Source organism: Meleagris gallopavo, chromosome 1 (assembly GCF_000146605.3).
Source record: "Meleagris gallopavo isolate NT-WF06-2002-E0010 breed Aviagen turkey brand Nicholas breeding stock chromosome 1, Turkey_5.1, whole genome shotgun sequence".
Lineage (NCBI taxonomy): Eukaryota > Metazoa > Chordata > Aves > Galliformes > Phasianidae > Meleagris > Meleagris gallopavo.
The window spans coordinates 104,207,925-104,226,388 of record NC_015011.2 but is presented as its reverse complement, the minus strand read 5'-3'; the positions used below and the strand labels follow the sequence as shown (position 1 = coordinate 104,226,388).

Genomic DNA, 18,464 nt, shown 5'->3' with positions numbered 1-18,464 from the left:
CGAAGAGCACAAAGGCCTGTTATGTCATTAACACTAAAATAACATATTCAATCTTACAGCTTTCAACAGAAAGAAGCTCATGACAAAATGCATTTTGTAAGAAAACAAAACAAAACAAAAAAAAAAGAAAGAGCAAACCAACCACTAGGATAGCTTTGCAATCAGCATTTAGAAATGTAAGTTTGAACTCAAAGGACCCTTTGCAGTACACAAAATGAATCTGTGAAGTATTAAGTGGGTCACTATCCCACAGAAAGATGAAATGTTGTGTTAGCAACAGATATAACAAAAAAAAAAAAACAACCACAAATGCATTGCTGTGTTAGTTACAAATATTTGCTTTTTAGCTAACAATTCAGATCTCTACGAATTTTATTTCTACAAATTTTGGGGAAAAAATAGTTTCAGATGTAGCTTCACTTGGTAACAGACTTTTCACTCCTGCCTGTAAGAAATCCCAGGTTTGACTAGGTCTAGTAAAGTTCTACCCTCATCTCAGTGGTTTAAAGAAAAATACAGTTAGTTCCCTCAAACACTTTGCTTACTAATTTCTGTTGAAATTTGATTGTGGTTAACATATTCCATTTGCCTGAAACTTTTTTGGAGATAGGTATCTGTAAGCATTTCTTTGTGGAATTTTTATGAGACACTTTTGAAACATTTCTATTTCTGCATGTCTGATGTATTTGTACACTTGGAGAATGACAGAAAATAAACACTAGTTAGACACCTTAAAAACAATCAAATCCAGGGAAATCAAAGAGGTGTAATACGCATTCTAGCTTTCCCCTCCCATGCATTTCAGAACTTCACAATAGGAAAGTGTGGGCTAAATCACAAGAGAAATTTTTGTCTACGTGGTATCAATAACCAGAACAACTATTTTAAGTATTATCTTCTCAAAAATAAATATCTGATATTAAACAAAAGTAATGAAATGGATTAGCTTGGAACGCTGTGGCTGAGCTTCTGGAGTCTTCACACACCAGATAAAATTCAGTGTAGTGGTTTCCAATCATAGATCATAGTTTAATTATAGGAAATATTAAACAAATCAGCTTTTAAAAGTGTAACGTACATTGGATTCATGTTTTATTTTATTGGCCAAAACAATTTTAGTTATAAAAAAGAACCGGGGAAAGCTTTTTGTGCACTTTTTATGTATAAATTCAAATCTTGGTGCCTCAGGAAAATCTCACGTCTGCATTTTTGTAAATACAGAAACCTCCTTGTTCAGTGAAGAACTTTCTTCCACTGCTTAATGCTTATAACAGGTCTTCAGAAAATGTCTTCCTTCTGCTTTCTTGTTTTTTGCAGTTCTAGCTTCTGATTTCTATTTCAGTATCATGCTGCCACATTCAGAGCATATGAAGGTTTGCTTCCATTCCACAGGTACAGGAGAGCACTGATTATTTAGCACATTGCTACAATGTATAAGCCAAGCTGCCCTAGTGAAACAGTTTCAGGTATTCTGTTTCTTCTGTTTTTCTTAAGCAACATCAAATCAAAATGAACCCAATTCCTTAGAAATTCTATTTACTTGCCAGACAGATCGCTGGAGGACGATACATTATAAACATCAACTCAGGGAATTCAGATGGAAACACTCAGGTTACTGTATGGCTTTTTGATAGCCAGATTTGCATGATTTCCTTGAACTGTAGCATCGAAGAAAGCTGTCTTCAAGAAATAGAACTACACTTTGAAGACACTTCAGAATTATTTCCTCTTCTGTAAAGCTACATTCCTGAAAACTGTCTGCTACTGCCAGCTTACTCACAGCACTGTGTCAAATACTCATACAGTACTTCAATCAGGAATTGAGGATTTATCATTTGCAGAAGGAAATGAGCTCTCACGTGCGGCCGCATTGCGTTCAGATTGAAGAGTCTACTAAGAAACCAGTTGTTATTTGTTTGGTTTGCAGCCGATCTGATCTTCAGCAGACACAGAAAGAGGCATTTCCTCAGTTCTAGGACGTTTAGACGCTGGGGAATTTTGAAGACTGTCATCAGATGGTAATGGCCTCTCTGAAACAGGCAAATACGAAAGTCATTTAAGCTATGTGAAGTCAAATTAAGGAAGTAAATTGATTTGTTGGATTCATGAACAATTAAATACTTGAGAAACTGGTTTGAGAGTCCAGCACCTGAAACAAGCTCCAAGTGTCTTTAAAACCTACCTGTGTGATCTGCAGAACAAGTAAGTTTATGCTGCAGTGTTTCAAATGTCAGTTAATGGTAGCATTATTATTGAACTGCAGTAACATACTGTCACATGAGCAGCTGAGACAATTGCAGTGAGAACAACACACTTCATGTTGTCAAAAGCACCTTTCAAACACACCTACATAATGAAGAAGCTTTACAATCTGCAACTACTTTTACATCTGTGCTTGATTTGAGATCTTCATGGCTTATAATAAGTCTATAATGAAAAAAATGATTGGCAAAAAATTTTACTGGATATTAAGAGCCACAAAAACTTACCATGTTCCTGTTCTGAGGAAGGAGGTACAGGAACTGTGTCTGTATATACTGAGGCCGGTGTTTCTGGCTTCAGTGATATCAAGTTTATTCTCCTTTGAAAGAGAAGAAACAGTTCAATTACTTTATTTAAAGATTTATTTGACACATAGTAATTTAAATTTAGGTCTTGTTTGGAAATATGTTACTAAGCATATTATCTTCTTTGATATGCCAAGTAGGATGTTTTCAGCTGTATTCTTTGAATACAACTACTCATCTTTTTATTTATCTTTTTTCACAAGAAAATACTTTTTCGTATGTTATATTTGAAATAATCCTACAAAGGATATTATTTTGATCAAATATTTTAAAGCAAAGACTGGCTGAAAAGGCAAAGAATTTAAACTGTTTCTTGACACCTGCTAAGGCCTCCAGTTCCACTGCAACAGTTTACTATTCCTGGGCTAGCCCAATCCACATTAACACTTCTGACTGATAAAACTCTAGAGAATTCTTTTGATCATTGAAGTGTGCTTTTAAAAATAAACAAACCCAGCCAGAACAACAACAACAAAATAAAACCTTTCTTTACATCACGTCTTGTGGATGACACTTAAAAAATAAGAAAAGTGGCAGAGCATTAACTGATCTATTAAAAAGCTGATCTTATAGGCAGCATCATGCATGCTACTACAAGAAGACGCTCATGGTATAATTAGCTGATATGATAAAATATAGCTTATTTCTCAAGATTAAGTAGCACCATCAGTCATCCTGCCCCCCAGACAACAGCTACTTTTGACTCTCTAGTTAGTCCTTCATTTGTTAGTCCTTGTACAGATGATCACTGATGTACAGAAAGCCATCATCCTGCAATCACTTTCTCTAAGACTCCTCTTTGCCGCTGACAATGAAACCCAGAACCTGCTTTCTCAATGACCACCTCTTCCCTAGCTACCTAGTAATCTTTGCATTCCTTTGAGAAATACCAATAGGCTCTTAAATCTTAAAATTAGCCTTTCTTTACTGACAATGTCTAGACTTCTAATTGTGTGTGTATTTCATAATATTCCCTGTCAGCTGAAGGCACCATCTTTCTAGAAAGTGGAACATAAAAACAGACAACTGTGTCTTCCATCTCGACAAGGCTTAGCAGCCAGGTTAACTTTGCTACTGCCTCACATTTTAGATAGAAATATGAGAGTTACATTTAGGATTTTAAAGACATTTTGACCTTTTAGTTGCAGTACAACTGGAACAAAAAGTTCCAGGTCAAGACCAGGAATTTATATCTAAACCTCAAACCTTTAAATGTAGCAGAAGCACAGCTTGTCTTGGCCTTCATATTTATGACTGCAAATGGCAGTATAAATCTCACCTTGGCGTCTTGCTCCACGCTTGTAAAGTGTTGAGAGTAATCCTCCTGGGCTGGTTTCCTTTAGTACTCTGGCTGGCTGGCTGGCTGATTTTCCTCTCCTCTGAAGATGAGACTGGAACATTTTTTATGCCAACAGGTGTGAAAGGCAAGTCCTTAGCAGCAGCTACAGGCGTTTTAGGTTGGAGAGTGGGAGTGCTCAGAGGAGTCCCCTCTGACAGCCTTGAGCTTGGGGAAATGACTTTGTGTGGTTGACTCTTCTTCACTTTCTTCTCTGTTGCACCGGAAGTCCTGACATTTATTTGAGGCTTTTCCTTCAGTGGTATTCCCAGCTCATCCTTCTCAAAGGTAACAAACGAACAATAACCGTCCGTAGAAGAAATAGCAAGAAAGGCTCCATCGCTGGACCTATTTGGAATTTTTTTCCAGTAAGGGGAAAGGTGAAAACTTCTTTCTTCAACCCCAACTCACCATATATAACACATACTGTACTCATCTATACTTCTTTCCCTCCCCCAGTACATACATCTAAGTAAAACTGTAGTCAAGTGAAAAACATCCAATTCAAAAGAACAAAAGATCTTCACATCTTGCCTTCACACCTGATTTAATCTCTCCGGCCATGCCAATAATTAGTGGTAGTGTGCTGCTACCAGAAACTACATCCATCTGAGCTGAGACACAGTATGGTCCATATCCTCAGCCACAGTTTCAGAAATATTGCTGAACTCTGCACATCCAGACCAGAAGAGCAATTTAAGCTCTCTAGTTATGATCCTCAGGATAAGTAGAAGCAATGCTCAGAATCACTGTGTTCACAAGGACAAGTGTTTGGCGCTCATTTTAATCAGTGATGTCACGCTTCTACTTTCTTCTATTCCCCTTCTTGTGTTACACAATGATTTTCAGTTTCTGAGCATCAATTATAACTTCTAAAAAAAGAAGTGTCACACGGTCTTCAGTTTAGGAATACGGACCAGAAAAGCCTAACAAGCCCAGTCCAGCAGAGGGATTATTCTGACTGCAAAGACTTGACTTCAGTTTTCAGCACCAGTTCTGACTTCCTACATCAAGCCTCATCAGCTGCTATGCATAAAGAACCATCATGAAGAATTACACAGATGAAGCATTATTTGGCCACGATACAGACACCTAAACTCAAAGATGACCTTGGTAATCTCAAATAACATCACTGTTACCACTTACTCCCTGGACAATGGGCTCTTTATTGTGCATGTATCTATACAAATGCCACCTGCTTGTCCTTTGGCTGCTGGCACCTTGGTTCCCAACTGATCAAAGAATCACAATTTTCCATTTTACAGAGCAAACAAGATGACTTGCTGTCCAGATATTGCAATGACAGCGACCAAAGATGCCTCATGAATGAAACCCAAAAATGAAGCAGGACGTAAGATGCAGTGCAAAGCTTCAGCACAAAAACAGGACGTTCTTCCCAGCACAGTGAATCTTAAGAATCTAACAATGACCTACCATGAAATGTCACTGAGGGTGTGATAATGTATGTTAGAAACATAACCAAAAGGGAAAGACTGCTCAGTATCATAAAAAAGCACAGAATCTTCTGAAGCAACAGCAAACACCAATCGATAGGGTAGATTCAATAGAGCGGGCGATGATTTCTGACTGATTTCATCTATAATGCAAACAAATGAAAACACTGAGAATTCTCTCTTGTATTCAGTGCAGGGTAGTAACTGCACTGGTTAGTCGTGAACCAAATAAAGATTTAATTGTTCATCAAATAATGACTGAGAAGAAGATATACAATGTAAAGTTTAATGGCAAGCATTAACATTTCCGTTGTCTATAGGTTCTACCGTCTTAGAGAGAAGACGGCAGAAGTTTAGTTCATTCAGGTTGCTCATATTTTGTTTTGTAAAGTCTTTATTTCCCAGTTTTTCAACATAATTATGCACTTTAGTACCAAAGTTTAAACAAACAACTCCTAGGATATACATTAAATCAAAGTCACCATAAATGTATGCCTGCACATTATATTCTGTATGTCTCGTACAAAACGTATCTTGGTTTCTAGCTTCTAGGTAGCCTTTTGCTTCCAGCATTGTTTCATTGTAAGGACAGATTATTCCACCTTCTACTGGACCACTAGCTAGCTACTTTCCAAAATTCCTAGAATACGGGTCTCCTGTTCACTTCTGTGATGATGGAAGCAATGCACTGTAAAAGGCAGGCCATTAACATGTACTTGCACTTAGAGATTTCTGGACTACCACATTTTCACTTCTCTAGGAGCGTGCTGCAGAAACTAACCGCTGCATTTAGAGCTACAGAGACTGACAGCTGACACTCACCTCCTTGCCACAGAATAACACTGGATCTAAATATTATGATGGAAATACAGAACACAACAGATTATCTCTAAATCCTCTTAGGCATACTGCACATTGACCCTCTAAAGAAAGAGGTTTTATTTCACTTCTGCTTGAAATGAGCAAAACTCTGCCTTTTCAGCAGAACACAACTAGTCTGGTTAAAATATAAACACTTCTGCCCCACAGGGCTCATAAGAAGGCTAAATTTCAATCTCCAGGTAAGTTCTCATGCAACTCCATACCACTCTTCCCCTCCTCAGAATTCCCATTCTGATCAGAGATCAGCATTCCTTCTAGTTTGGCTTCCTTAAATAAACATCAAAGGGTGTTGCAAACTACACCAACTCTGTGATGCTTCTGTGATGTGGGTAGTTGAGACTAAAAGAAAATATTTCATTGCATTGCCCCTTTAGTGCTAAGCCAAATTATTTACATACCCCCCACTACCCCCCACGCGAAATGGTTAAAAGTTGAAGGAAAGTACTAAGAATTATTTTTGTAGCTTACTGTGCCAAGTAAGGCATTCATCTACTATTTCAAAAGCTACTCGCAAGGTACTTGAGGTAAATTCAGAGTCTTAGAATCAGGAAACAGCTTCTAAGATGTGGTATAACACTATCTTAATGGAATGTTAAAAGGCTAGGGCATAAAATGGTATGGCCTGAAAATAAACAGTCACATTGGCTTTTTCACATATTTGCTGTAAAAATCATACTCCCTGAAGGATTTGCAGTACCTTTATTAAGTGCTCTTCTCAACTCAAAGTAGACTGGGCAGCAGCGAACAGCCAAAGTTGCCTTTCCCGGACAGGGCAGATGACCCATGGGCCTTTAAGAATAAGTATTTCAGAAAACACCATTTCATTATTATTATTATTATTATTTAATAAAATAATATTGACATGTTATTAAACTCTACCTTTTAAGATTATTTCTGGAGAAAACATACGTGGTGTTTGTCACATTTTCTCCTGATTCAACACAGCCAGCTGCAAAAATAAAGGCAAAAGCATTACTCATCAAGTCAAAAGGTACTGACTATACACTTTATGTCTATAAACATTTTACTTCTCAAGAATTAGACTTGTCATTAAGTTGGGCAAGAGCTGTGCAACTTGAATACAACTTAAAAAGGCATCCTAAATATTTATTTAATGCTGTTTGTGTTTCCCTTATATAATTCCCACTCAAAGCTTCTTTTTTATGTTGCCAGACATCTATAAATGCTGTGCTTAATTGCAGGGCAAACTGATCCCCTCCTTGCAATGTTATTTTTACTATAACTGCATAATGTTTTTTAGAAAGAATACAAATGAAGCAAGACCTGACAGTCAAAAGAAAATAATAACTCCTCATTTCTATTTTAACAGAAAACGTTGCAATTCCACGTTTCAGTTAAGAAAAATCCCATAAATATCATTTTTATCACAGATAAAATTGAAGTTCTGAGTGACTGAATGACAACGTATTGTGGAGCTTCTATTTCCTTCAAGGGGAAGATGATAAACGAGGAATGGCATCATTCAGATAAATAACCCTCCCCCACTAGTCTGAAAAGCAATCTTTATGCACGCTTCAAGTACAAACCATGCACTTTATGGCGTATGTTCTTCTCACATACCTGGAGTGAGCAGTAAGGAACCATCAGGAGTAAAACTGAGTCTGCGGAAAAATGACTTCATGCTGTCATCATGAAACATCCGATAGCTCCTAGCCTGTAACATTGAAATCTTGATTGTGTTACATGTGCCATGAATATGTCAGCGGGAATTCAAGTGAGAAAAATCATCGGGTTGTACAACCCATCCTCGTGGAACTTTTAAAATAAAAGACAAATATTTTACAAAACCACAGCTCCTTCAAACTCATTTTCTCTCTTTGCTATTAACTCTTTACAGCTAAGAAAAATAGGCCCTAATCGCTCTTCAACTAATCAAAACACTCTAAGAGTAGTCACATTAGACTAGTAATCAAGGAGTAATAGCCTGGAGAACAACATTATGTAGCAGTCAGTGTAAGAGCTTGTTCCACAGGCATTTAATTTTAACTCTTCAAGTAGAGGTTTAAATAGAACTTTTATAATGGCAAAGAGCCCTCTCTCAAACCTCTCCTTTCGTCACTATAGCAATTGTTACAAATGTTTAAAAAATATATAAATAAAAGAAATTGAAAAGCTAGCTTGGAATTGTTATTTTACTATCACTTTGAATTAATTTGGGGAAAGAAAAAAAGCTTTTTGGTTTCTCTTCGACAAATCAGTAAAAATGTAGGAAATTCTAATCCCATTTTTCCTAAAAATTAGAATACCTTTTGAAAATTTCAGACTGCTGCACTGAAAGTATTAATGCCACATTGTATCTGTTAATAAACGTACAGCTACTATCTGACAGACAAGTTCTCAGTCTGTTACAATTCACATGCATACAATTTTTTTCTGCACTATTTCTAACATTTACCAAAATGTCAGTGTTATTACTGTGTACAAAATGCACAGCCTTATTACTTTACTCAGCTGAACTTGCTGAGAGATCAACAGCAGCAGGCAATTGCTAACTGTTAATTGCTAATTGTTAATTGCTTCTTAAATGGCACAAGAAAAAGTACAGGTGAGATAGAGACAGAAATATGTGATGTGTGGATTATTTGAATGGAAAATACTTGCTCCTCTGCTTACAGGGAACAGAGTAACTCATATAGAATAGCACCCAGCATGTTCTCCAGTACCATTAGTAGCAGAACAACATACCTCTCCTTCAGCTCCTGACTCAGACGGCATCTTGGTAACATTGAATGCCACACGCTTGGTTTGTGTGTTGTATACCCTCAGAACCCTACACAGTAGAGAGTACAGTTAGCTTTCACAGTGTCCTTTCACCCCAGGTTGCACACAGTGTTACAACACTTCATTTTTTGGCCAGGACTGCCAAATATAAGAAATTTAAGTGACAAACAGAAAAATTTTAACTCCATTCAAGAGAGACCACTAGAAAAGATATGTTTTTTATGGCTACACAACCAATTAGTCGCTGACAACTATTTGACTCAATCATGTTTCCAAAGTACCAGCACACGTATACATGGAAGAATAAAGGAATTTAATGGATAGCAAACAGCCATGCCATTCCTACTTGTGCTGCAGTAGCCAATATGCTCCAGTGATGTGGGAATTCATCTCACCATTAGCTACATTTCGGGGCTTTCATTGAGTTTTCTTAGGAATAAATGAAAACTGGAGCATAACACCACAGAGAAGGTTTGAGCTCTGCTGACTTTATCTCCCTAAAACAGCAAGTAGCCAAAGCAAATCTAAGGGCTAGTCTAAACGTCCTGTCTCTTCTGCCAGCTCTGACATCCACTGAAGCCTTTGCTTGGTTACATTGGTTTGTTAGGCTAGTAGAAAACTAACCTAACAAAAGATAGATTTGATTTGCTGAAACAGCTTCATAGAGTCCTGACAGAGCAAGGAGGAGAAAATAGAAGGTGATGCTGTGGCATTCAGCAGTTGGTTGGAGGCAGCTTTGGAACTACAAGCTCTGGGCGCCACATAGCTGGCGTGGCAAAAGTGGAGGAAATCTCCCTACTTGAGGCTGCTGAACATCCAGTCCAAGCACCAGCTCTGGCTCCTGTTGGACTCTTGCTGAGCTAGATAATATTTGCCAACTTTGCAGAAGTGTCTGAAACTTGAGGAGGTAGGAGACTTCCTCTATTCAGATTAGTTCATGCTCTAGCTTGTGACTTGACTCCAAGAAAACTTGTGCATCACTCTATTACTCACGTTTCGCTGCTGTTCGTTTTAATAAAAGCAGACAAATTTCTCCTAAGTGATTATCAGAAGACAGAGGCTCATAATGAACCAGTAGTCATTAACTCATCATTTCTCAGAGCCTATTGCAAATCTTAAATCAAAACTACTTCTGCACTGTTACAGCAATTTTCTTTGCAACGGGTGCCAGATGACATGCATTTATTAGCCAGCTGCAATCCCTTCAGAGCAGCACACATGCCCTTAACAGTTTAAGCTGAACTGCAAAGTTCTGACAAGGCCCAACTTTTATGAAGTGTGCATTTGCTTTCCCAATGACATCACTTACAAAACTGCTGGGGATGGGGAGGGAGCAAGAGGGCAAAAGAAAGGTATCAGTGGAAAAACATTTTAACTGATTACTTAAACTGTTCATATCTTTCTGTAAATTGTATTAATAAGGATGAACTTACTAGCTCACTGGCAACCAGAGAATGCAGCAGTCTCTTTAAGATGCATCTGGCATCTCTAATGACTAATGGCATGAAAACTTAGTGCCTAAACACAGTTTTCTTTGAAAGGTTACATAAGCTTACTTGCCAGTTAGAAAAGACACTCATACCTCAGGAATCATTTACCACAGCCATAAGGTTAACTAATTTAGCACGCTGCTTCCACCTCAGCTTTCTTACTGAACAATCTGAACCCACATAAAAGTCACATTTACAACATATCTGAGCATGAGTTAAAAGTATGTTTAAGAAAAAACACGAAGGCAAAACACTTAGAGCAACAGCTCACCTATCACAACTCAGAGTTGCAATGTACTGGCCTAGAGGATCCCAGGTTATTCCTTGGACATAACTCTTGTGTTCATTTAATATTGAAACCTTCTGTCCTGAAATTACAAACAGTTCCCAAATTCTGAATTCAAATGTGCTTTAAAAACATTTCTTCATTTCAGAAATAAAGCAAAGTAGAATGTTTTAAAATGTAAACAAATAATCTTTTGAACATGCAAATCTATCCTGGTGGTACCTGACAAGAATGCTGGAAACAGGTAGGTTCTAGAAATAAAACAGCTAGATGCAGCCGATTGGCAATGCCAACTCAAAAGCTGTTCCCTGTGAACTAACTCAGCTAAGCAGCTTGATTCAGGCATCAAATGTGCACGTTCCAAAACTAAAAGCATATCAAAATTTTTCTGATGTAGAAAAAAAACTTCTAATGGAATTCTAAAATACTTTTCAACTGATTTTGGGTGTATGAGAAGTCAGAAATTCCAGCATTAAAACGTAACATTCAGGTGGGGCTAGATAGCTAGGTTCTGCTATCCAGGCCTGTAGAAACTCACTTCCTCCACCAAGCAGGCACTGAAAAAATGCACTGCATGCTCACTGACTGATCATTTACTCACACAGCTTTCAGAAACGCTTCTACAGCAGTGCTAACTCATTCTTTCACAACTCAATCTATCATGAAGGCATGAACTCTCCAGCCCCTCTAATGTTCCACAGTGGAGTGGCACAAATCCAAAGTGCTAGGATGAGGTAAAGTTACATGTAATTCTCATAAAATATTTCATTTTAACTGTCAGTTGCGGACTTCTAATAGCACGGTCTTGTTTGGTTTCAAAGACACAGAATTGAGGCCATGCTGCAAACTCCAAAAGTCCTTCTGGTCTGAAGGTCCCTGTTTTCAGTGCCCAACAACAGATGCCTAAGAGCATAAGAAAGTGGGCACATAACAGTACTTCTCCAGGATGTTCTGTGAGTTTCCAAGTTTGTACTCACACGATTTCTTAAGCCAGTGATGTCGTCTTTGTACTAAACAGCCCTGTGGATTGTTAATTAATTTTCATTCAGTCAGGTTTTTGTTGTTGTTGTTTGTTTTTTGTTTTTTTTCCTAAACTATGCAATCTTTTAGCCGGGGTCAAGCTCTCCTTGAAACTCTTTATTTTCGTGTACCTACAACCTCAACCCCAAGTCCTACATTTTCCAGTACTGGCTTCTTACTTCTGACTTACTAGTTCTGACACTGCCTAGAAGACACAAATTTCCTCCACAGCAGTAATTTCATGCTAAAAGAAAGCAGTAAGAATGGAAGACATTACGCATAAGTAACATAAAAGGACATTCAGCATTTTTATCAAGAATTAAGTTGGCATCTGGTACCAACACCCATGCACAAAATTATGCTCTGAGCACACACATTTAATTGAACATCCATGTAAGTTATACTTAGGGAAAGTCAACTATTTCCACATGAAATTAGAAGTGAAAGCAATGATCACATTGCTAATCAGAAAATATTAAACTCCTGTCAAGGAACCTAACTTAGCTGGCAGCTATATACACACAGTTGGAAACTGCAGTGTCCTAAATATTCTGCACTGGTCCAACCTCTACAGGGCTTTTCTTGGAGAATATGAGCAATCCCACAGCAGTGGGATAAGCATGAACAAAAGTGTTTTGCTGAACAAAGCATAAAGAAGTGTCACACCTGGGAAAAAAGAAGCCTTCTGCATTCTTCTGTGTTTAGCTGAGGTAGTTACTTGATACCAGTCAGGTTTTGTTTGCTTGCTGGGAAGCGTGGGGTGAGTACGAGCTTAAGGGAGGTGGGAAGAAAGGGTGACGTTCACTTTCCAAGTAATCTGAAGTGATCACTTGTGTGCAAACTTTGCTGACCTGAAGGTATCTTTATATACTGGAGTATATGCCTCACAATTCCAGAAATCTACCAACTAAGTCAACTGTTCTCTCACTAAATAAAGATGCGTTTACTTACTTTGGTAAATACTTCGGGATACTTCCATCAAGGGTGGAGCCACAATGGCTAAAACGCAGTACTTACCTTTAATGACATCCCACATGATAGCCGTGTTATCTACAGAGGCAGATGCCATGTAATTCCCATCTGAGGTCCAACAGATATCATACACATCTTCTAAGTGGCCTCTAGAAGCCAGCAAAGGAACCGATTATTAAGGCAAACAGGTACATGTAAATGTAACAGCTGTACATGTTTTGGGGTTAAAAAAAAATAATCAAAGAGAGAAATAAAGAACTGTTGAAGAAAAAGAACAGCATCATTTTCAGCTTCTACAGAATTTCCACACTCAGAAGCGTTAAAATGTTTTATAAAACACATCCTCCTTCTACTCAAAGTAGGTTTCTTTAACATTTCTTTTCTCACAGGCAATAAATGTCACTAGGTTTGATTCAATGTAGCTGAACAAACGCTTAAAAATATTGAGAACCACCTAGAAAGGCTTCATCAAAAGTTATGCATATTGCTTGTAGTTTGAAGGTTTATTATACAGGGTGGAAGCTTCAGTAATGAATATTTGCAACATAAATTTAGGGGAGGGGGATTGGCTCTGTTTGCTTTAAGAGATTAATGTTACTAAGGATCATGCTGGTGTTTTATGCAATCTCACTAGCACATCTGAAACTGTTCTCACAGAAATCTCAATAGTTGCAAGGAATGTATTGGTTATGGATAGCAATAGTTACTTATGTTTTGTAAACAAGTGTAAATTCTGAATGACTTTGTCAGTATAGACAGAAAGTAAAACTTCTAACAGATACTACACAGAAAGCAAAACAAATATACATCTCATAAAAAACTACTGCAGATTGCAGAACCACCCCTTTCTTGCAATCTTCTGCTGAGAGTGAGAACAGAACACCACACACAGTATTGCAACTGCAAACCAGCAGTGGTTTGGTGCCTTAGCCACTGTCAGCAACACTTACATGGTCTTTGCAGGCAAAGTTGTCTATCTTATTAATTACAACACAGATTGAAACAAAAGCTGTCCAGATTTTCAACTATTTAAAAGAACTAGTTGGAAAAGACTCCTCCACCCTCATAGCTACTATCTGGCAAATTTGCCCAAACTATTTCAGCTACTGATATTTTTTGTTTTAATAATGATCAAAATCTGCACTATGAAGCTAATAAATAAAACTTTATATTTACTTATATACAGGCATTAAAGTTCAATTGATTGCAAATCTCAGGAACCAATTTCAGAGCACATCAACTATGTCATGGAAATTCTTTATGCCACATAAATGCTGTAACAGAAGATGCAGGTTGGGCCTGTATCAAAACAAAGAAATTAAAGACAATAAAAAGATGAACTCACAGTAAGCAAATTTTAGAGTGTTGAAGTGCTAAAATCAGTAAACAAAAACTAGATGATAAAATTCACTGTGAAATCAAAAACACTGAAGAGAAAAACATCTCAAAAATATTAAAATACCTTAAAGATTTAACAACTGTCCAGTTCTCCTTGTTAAGCTGAGCTTCATCTTCATCCTGAAAAGCTAGTGGTTCCAATTCTTTGCTATCATTCAGCTTCCATAATAAAATAACAGCATCTGGACAAGAAATAATATGAAGCTTCTTTCCCACTCATTTGCTAACACATTATATTTAGTTCAATGTTACAATCATCTCACATATGACATAGGAAGAAAAGACCTTAACTTGCACTGGGGAAGAGAAGTTCCTAGACTGCCTTACCCTTTTATTTTTTTGCATAATGCTTTAATTAAAAAAAAAATAGAGAGATTCCCAGGAGTAAAATGAGAGTGCAGAGCTTAATCACAGAATCACAGAATGGCCAACGTTGGAAGGGACCTCAAGGATCATGAATCTCCAACCCCCTGCCACATGCAGGGCCACCAACCTCCCCATTACCTCCCAGTACTAGACCAGGCTGCCCAGGGCCCCATCCAACCTGGCCTTGAACACCTCCAGGGACGGGGCACCACAACCTCTCTGGGCAGCCTGTTCCAGCACCTCACCACTCTCTCTGTAAAGAACTTCCCCCTGACATCCAACCTAAATCTCCCCTCCCTCAACTTAAAACCATTTCCCCTTGTCCTGCACTTAACAATTTAACTTTCAATTTGCTTTGGATTAGAGCTGGCTATGGTTCTGTATGTCATGCTTTTTGAAAATCTTCTAGTGAAGAAGGTAACACTCTGCTCTGTCTCACAGGACACATGTCCACCTATTGCTGTCCTTACTGGGACTGAAGAAACTACATCACCCTGGAGAGATAAGGAGAAACAGCCACAGAGAGATTCAGCCACAGCTTCTCACTGTGACAATAGGTAATCCACTCAATCACCCCTCCTTCTCAGACTCACAGTCAGCAGTAAGTAAAGTAAGAACTAACTGCATGACAGGCAGAGGGCACACAGGAATCTGAAATCGAAATCATGAGAAAGGTATGAACAAGTCCATATGTTCACTTCTCCCCCTTCATTCACCAAATGCACAAACAGAGCTTCTTTTCATCAGCACCACTGAGCACTGTTACTCACCATCTCCGCCAGATGCGAGGACTTCACCACTGGGAGAGAAGCGCACGACATTTACTGCTTTGGTATGGCGGGCAAGATTGGACAAGAATTCCACAATAGCTTTTCCATCCGGTCCTTTTTCCACTTTCCAGATCTAGTTACAAAAGCACTGCAGGTAGTTTTTGGAAACAAGGTATAATCTACATGTCTCACAAGAATTCACAATTTACTCCTTGGACCATCATTCTGAAGCTTCCACAGGTAAAGCCACACATTTTCCCTCTTTGAGCAACTGCACTGTAGTATAGAATCACAAAATCATAGAATCATAGAATCACCAGGTTGGAAAGGGCCTACAAGATTATCCGGTCCAACCATCCTCCCATTACCACTGCTACCACAAGCACTAAGCCATATCTCATAGCTCCTCATCCAGACGCCTCTTGAACGCTGCCAGGGACGATGACTCCACCACCTCCCTGGGCAGCCATTCCAGTGCCTGACCACTCTCTGAGAGAAATAGTTCTTCCTTATGTCTAATCTAAACCTCAATTTGCCTCTGAGGAAAAGTTTTGTCTGGACTACTGGAATTAACTCCTAATTTTTCATGACTTAGCACTTCCAAAAGAAAGAGGCAGTCCAACCAGACACATATCACAGTTACAATTCATGATAATTTGTTACAAAATACATTTAAAAGTATGATGTTTCACAAAATATCGCATTGAGGTTCCTAAGGAACATGCGTGGATCCAATCAAAATGCACCCCACTGTAAAGACAGATTTGATCTTTGCACCTCAGATCGTCTACTAAAACAGAACATTTACCTATTCAGAAGGAAATGCGGGAGTAATAAAAAAGAAAACCTCATTATTTCTGTTTTCCTGCTTATCACACATATAACAAGACCTTCCTGATTTCTTCAAACATATCAGATGACAGAAGAGTGACAGAATATAAGCAGACCCAAAAGATAATTAAAATGTAAAATTATCAGCAAAGATAGATAAATAGACAGAAAGATACACACGCATCACAGAAAACCTGCTTGAATTCACTGCCCTCCAGTCCATTCCCAAGGACCACATGAAGACTCTTGGCTTGGAATCTGTCTTCAGACCAGAATGAGTTTGAGACAAAGGTTAGCAGTAGAATTTTTATTAAACAAGCCTTCTGTTTTACTGCACATCACCAGGACTGGATGCTGAAGAGACACAGAGGAACTCAAACACGAACTGAACAGCCCAGCACTGATGGGAAACCTAACTATATTGCAGTGTTGGATCCAATAAAAAGGGAGGCAAGCATTTCAGAAGTGCTCAAACAGTGACTCAGAAAAACACTGAACGCTGTATCTACCTTCCGTACTGAGAAGCTGTTAGAAAAGCAACAACACATTTGAGTCAAGTATATTTGTCTGCAATGAAAACTCTGCCTCGCCAGGCCGTTAACTTTATTTAAGGAGTTGACTAACATGCAGTTAAAAAATAATATGGCTCATTCAGTGCTCTTGATTTCCCACAGTTTTCCAATGAGCGCTAAGGCTTCTAAAAAAAACAAGTGATCTCTGAATGACAGGGACAGTCCTCATGGCCAATAAGAATTTATAAGAAAGAAAACAACTGCTTGATTTTGCAGTGGTGAATCTGATAGCCACTTATTTTGTGGCTTAGGCTACACAATCAATCATTATTTTCAGAAATGACTCTCAAACATTAACAGAGCTTGCTAACACCAATGGAAAACCATTTCTGAGAGCTGTACATGGAGCTGACTGCAAAGGTGTGTGGAAAGATCCCACAGTGCTGATAGCTTACAAAACAGGCAGATGAAGATCAACTGTGATAAATACAAAGGAAAGAAAAGCAGTTGTTTCTCATTAACCCATAAGATGATGCCATAACTTTGGGATTACTACTCAATCGCAGAATCACAGGGGTTGGAAAGGACCTTTGAAGACCACCTAGTCCAACTTCTCAATAAACACAGATCATCTTCTAAAAGATTCAGTTTGACACTCGGCATTAGCCAAGAGCAGTAAGCATAGATACAGCCATTCTGTCTACAACTGAACAATCTCATGCTTTTGCCCTCAACATCTACTCCACTCACAGAACCACTAAGTTTGGAAAAGACCTCTACGATCACCTAGTCCAACTGTTAGCCCAACAACCACGTCCCTCAGTGTCACATCCACACGGCTGCTGAACACCTCCAGAGACGGTGACTTCACCACTTCTCTGTGCAGCCTGTGCCACTGCCTCACTGCTCTCGGTGAGAAGAAATTGCTCCTGACATCCAATCTGAACCTCCCCTGGTGCAACTTGAGGCCAATAGCTCTCATCCTAGCACTTCTACCTGGGAGAAGAGGCCAATCCCACGTCACCACTCCTCTCAGGTGGTTGTAGAGAGTGATGAGGTCTCTCCTGAGCCTCCTCCAGAGTGAACAACCCCAGCTCCCTCAGCTGCTCCCCATCAGACTCATGCCCCAAACCCTCCATAGCTCCAATGTCCTTCTCTGGACACTGTCCATGGCCTCGATGTCCACACTGGTTCCTAAAATAACACCTCAGATAAGAGTACGTGTCATGCTTTATTTATGCCAGGAAGCAGAACAGAAAAGGTATGAGACATACCCGGACGGCCGTATCCACACCCGCAGAGGCCAGTCGGTTGATCTTCCCATCAGTTCCGTGCTGGAAGTCCAAGCTGTACACAGGCTCCTTGTTGTGCCACGCTATCTCGCAAGTGATGACCTTCATATCTGCTAAGGAAAACGGAGCAAAACCCTGGCTAAATTCCTGTTCCCTATAACCACGATCCAAGTTAACGTGGACCTCACAAGCACTACAGGAACTGACAAGACGGTAGTTTCAGGAAGATCATTGTAGATCGTCGCGATTACAGCGGCAGAGGTTACTGTCCGAGCGCTGCAGCACACTCCGGGAAGGAACTGCAGCTCTTTCCTCCTGGAGGAGGCCGACCCGACCCGCACCGCCAACAGAGGCCGCTCCCGCCCGCAGGCGATGGGAGCTGGCAAGGGTTTAACCGCATGGAAGAACATAAGCCACCCGACCCCGCCGCTTCTCACCGCACGCCCACAGAAAACATCTAACCCCTGATCCGGCCGCCCCGCGCGCCTCTCCCTTCAGTCCCAACCGTTGTAACGGCCGCCCGCACCCTGAGACTCTACCTGCGGC

At 39.3% G+C, this 18,464-nt stretch overlaps 1 protein-coding gene across 3 annotated transcripts; it reads right to left on the bottom strand.

The window, feature by feature from the left end:
• Positions 1–1,005: 1,005 nt before the first annotated feature.
• CHAF1B (chromatin assembly factor 1 subunit B) lies at positions 1,006–18,455 on the bottom strand. Of its 3 annotated transcripts, none has more exons than XM_010723399.3 (14): positions 18,381–18,455; positions 17,901–18,028; positions 15,284–15,416; positions 14,212–14,329; positions 12,795–12,898; positions 10,743–10,839; positions 8,946–9,030; positions 7,821–7,914; positions 7,119–7,188; positions 6,937–7,028; positions 5,338–5,500; positions 3,847–4,251; positions 2,490–2,581; positions 1,006–2,030 (listed from the first exon to the last, which is right to left on the bottom strand). In XM_010723399.3, the coding sequence occupies exons 2-14, from the start codon at positions 18,024–18,026 to the stop codon at positions 1,909–1,911; spliced, it is 1,701 nt and encodes a 566-aa protein (XP_010721701.1). In that variant the 5' UTR covers positions 18,027–18,028; positions 18,381–18,455; the 3' UTR covers positions 1,006–1,908. The 3 variants fall into 3 exon arrangements, with proteins under 3 accessions (XP_010721701.1, XP_010721692.1, XP_019476295.1); XM_010723390.3 differs by having other exon boundaries at positions 17,901–18,031; positions 18,381–18,432; XM_019620750.2 differs by having other exon boundaries at positions 18,356–18,421.
• Between the last annotated feature and the right edge of the window lie 9 nt (positions 18,456–18,464).

What these genes read in the sequence shown, in the direction of transcription:
- CHAF1B (XM_010723399.3), bottom strand. Translation starts at nt 18,026, where the DNA reads ATGAAGGTCATCACTTGCGAGATAGCGTGGCACAACAAGGAGCCTGTG. An exon ending in CCTCGCATCTGGCGGAGATG is followed by an intron (nt 14,330 to 15,283) that starts GTGAGTAACAGT and finishes TTTCTTGTCCAG; the next exon opens with ATGCTGTTATTTTATTATGG. An exon ending in ACAGTTGTTAAATCTTTAAG is followed by an intron (nt 12,899 to 14,211) that starts GTATTTTAATAT and finishes GCTGGCTTCTAG; the next exon opens with AGGCCACTTAGAAGATGTGT.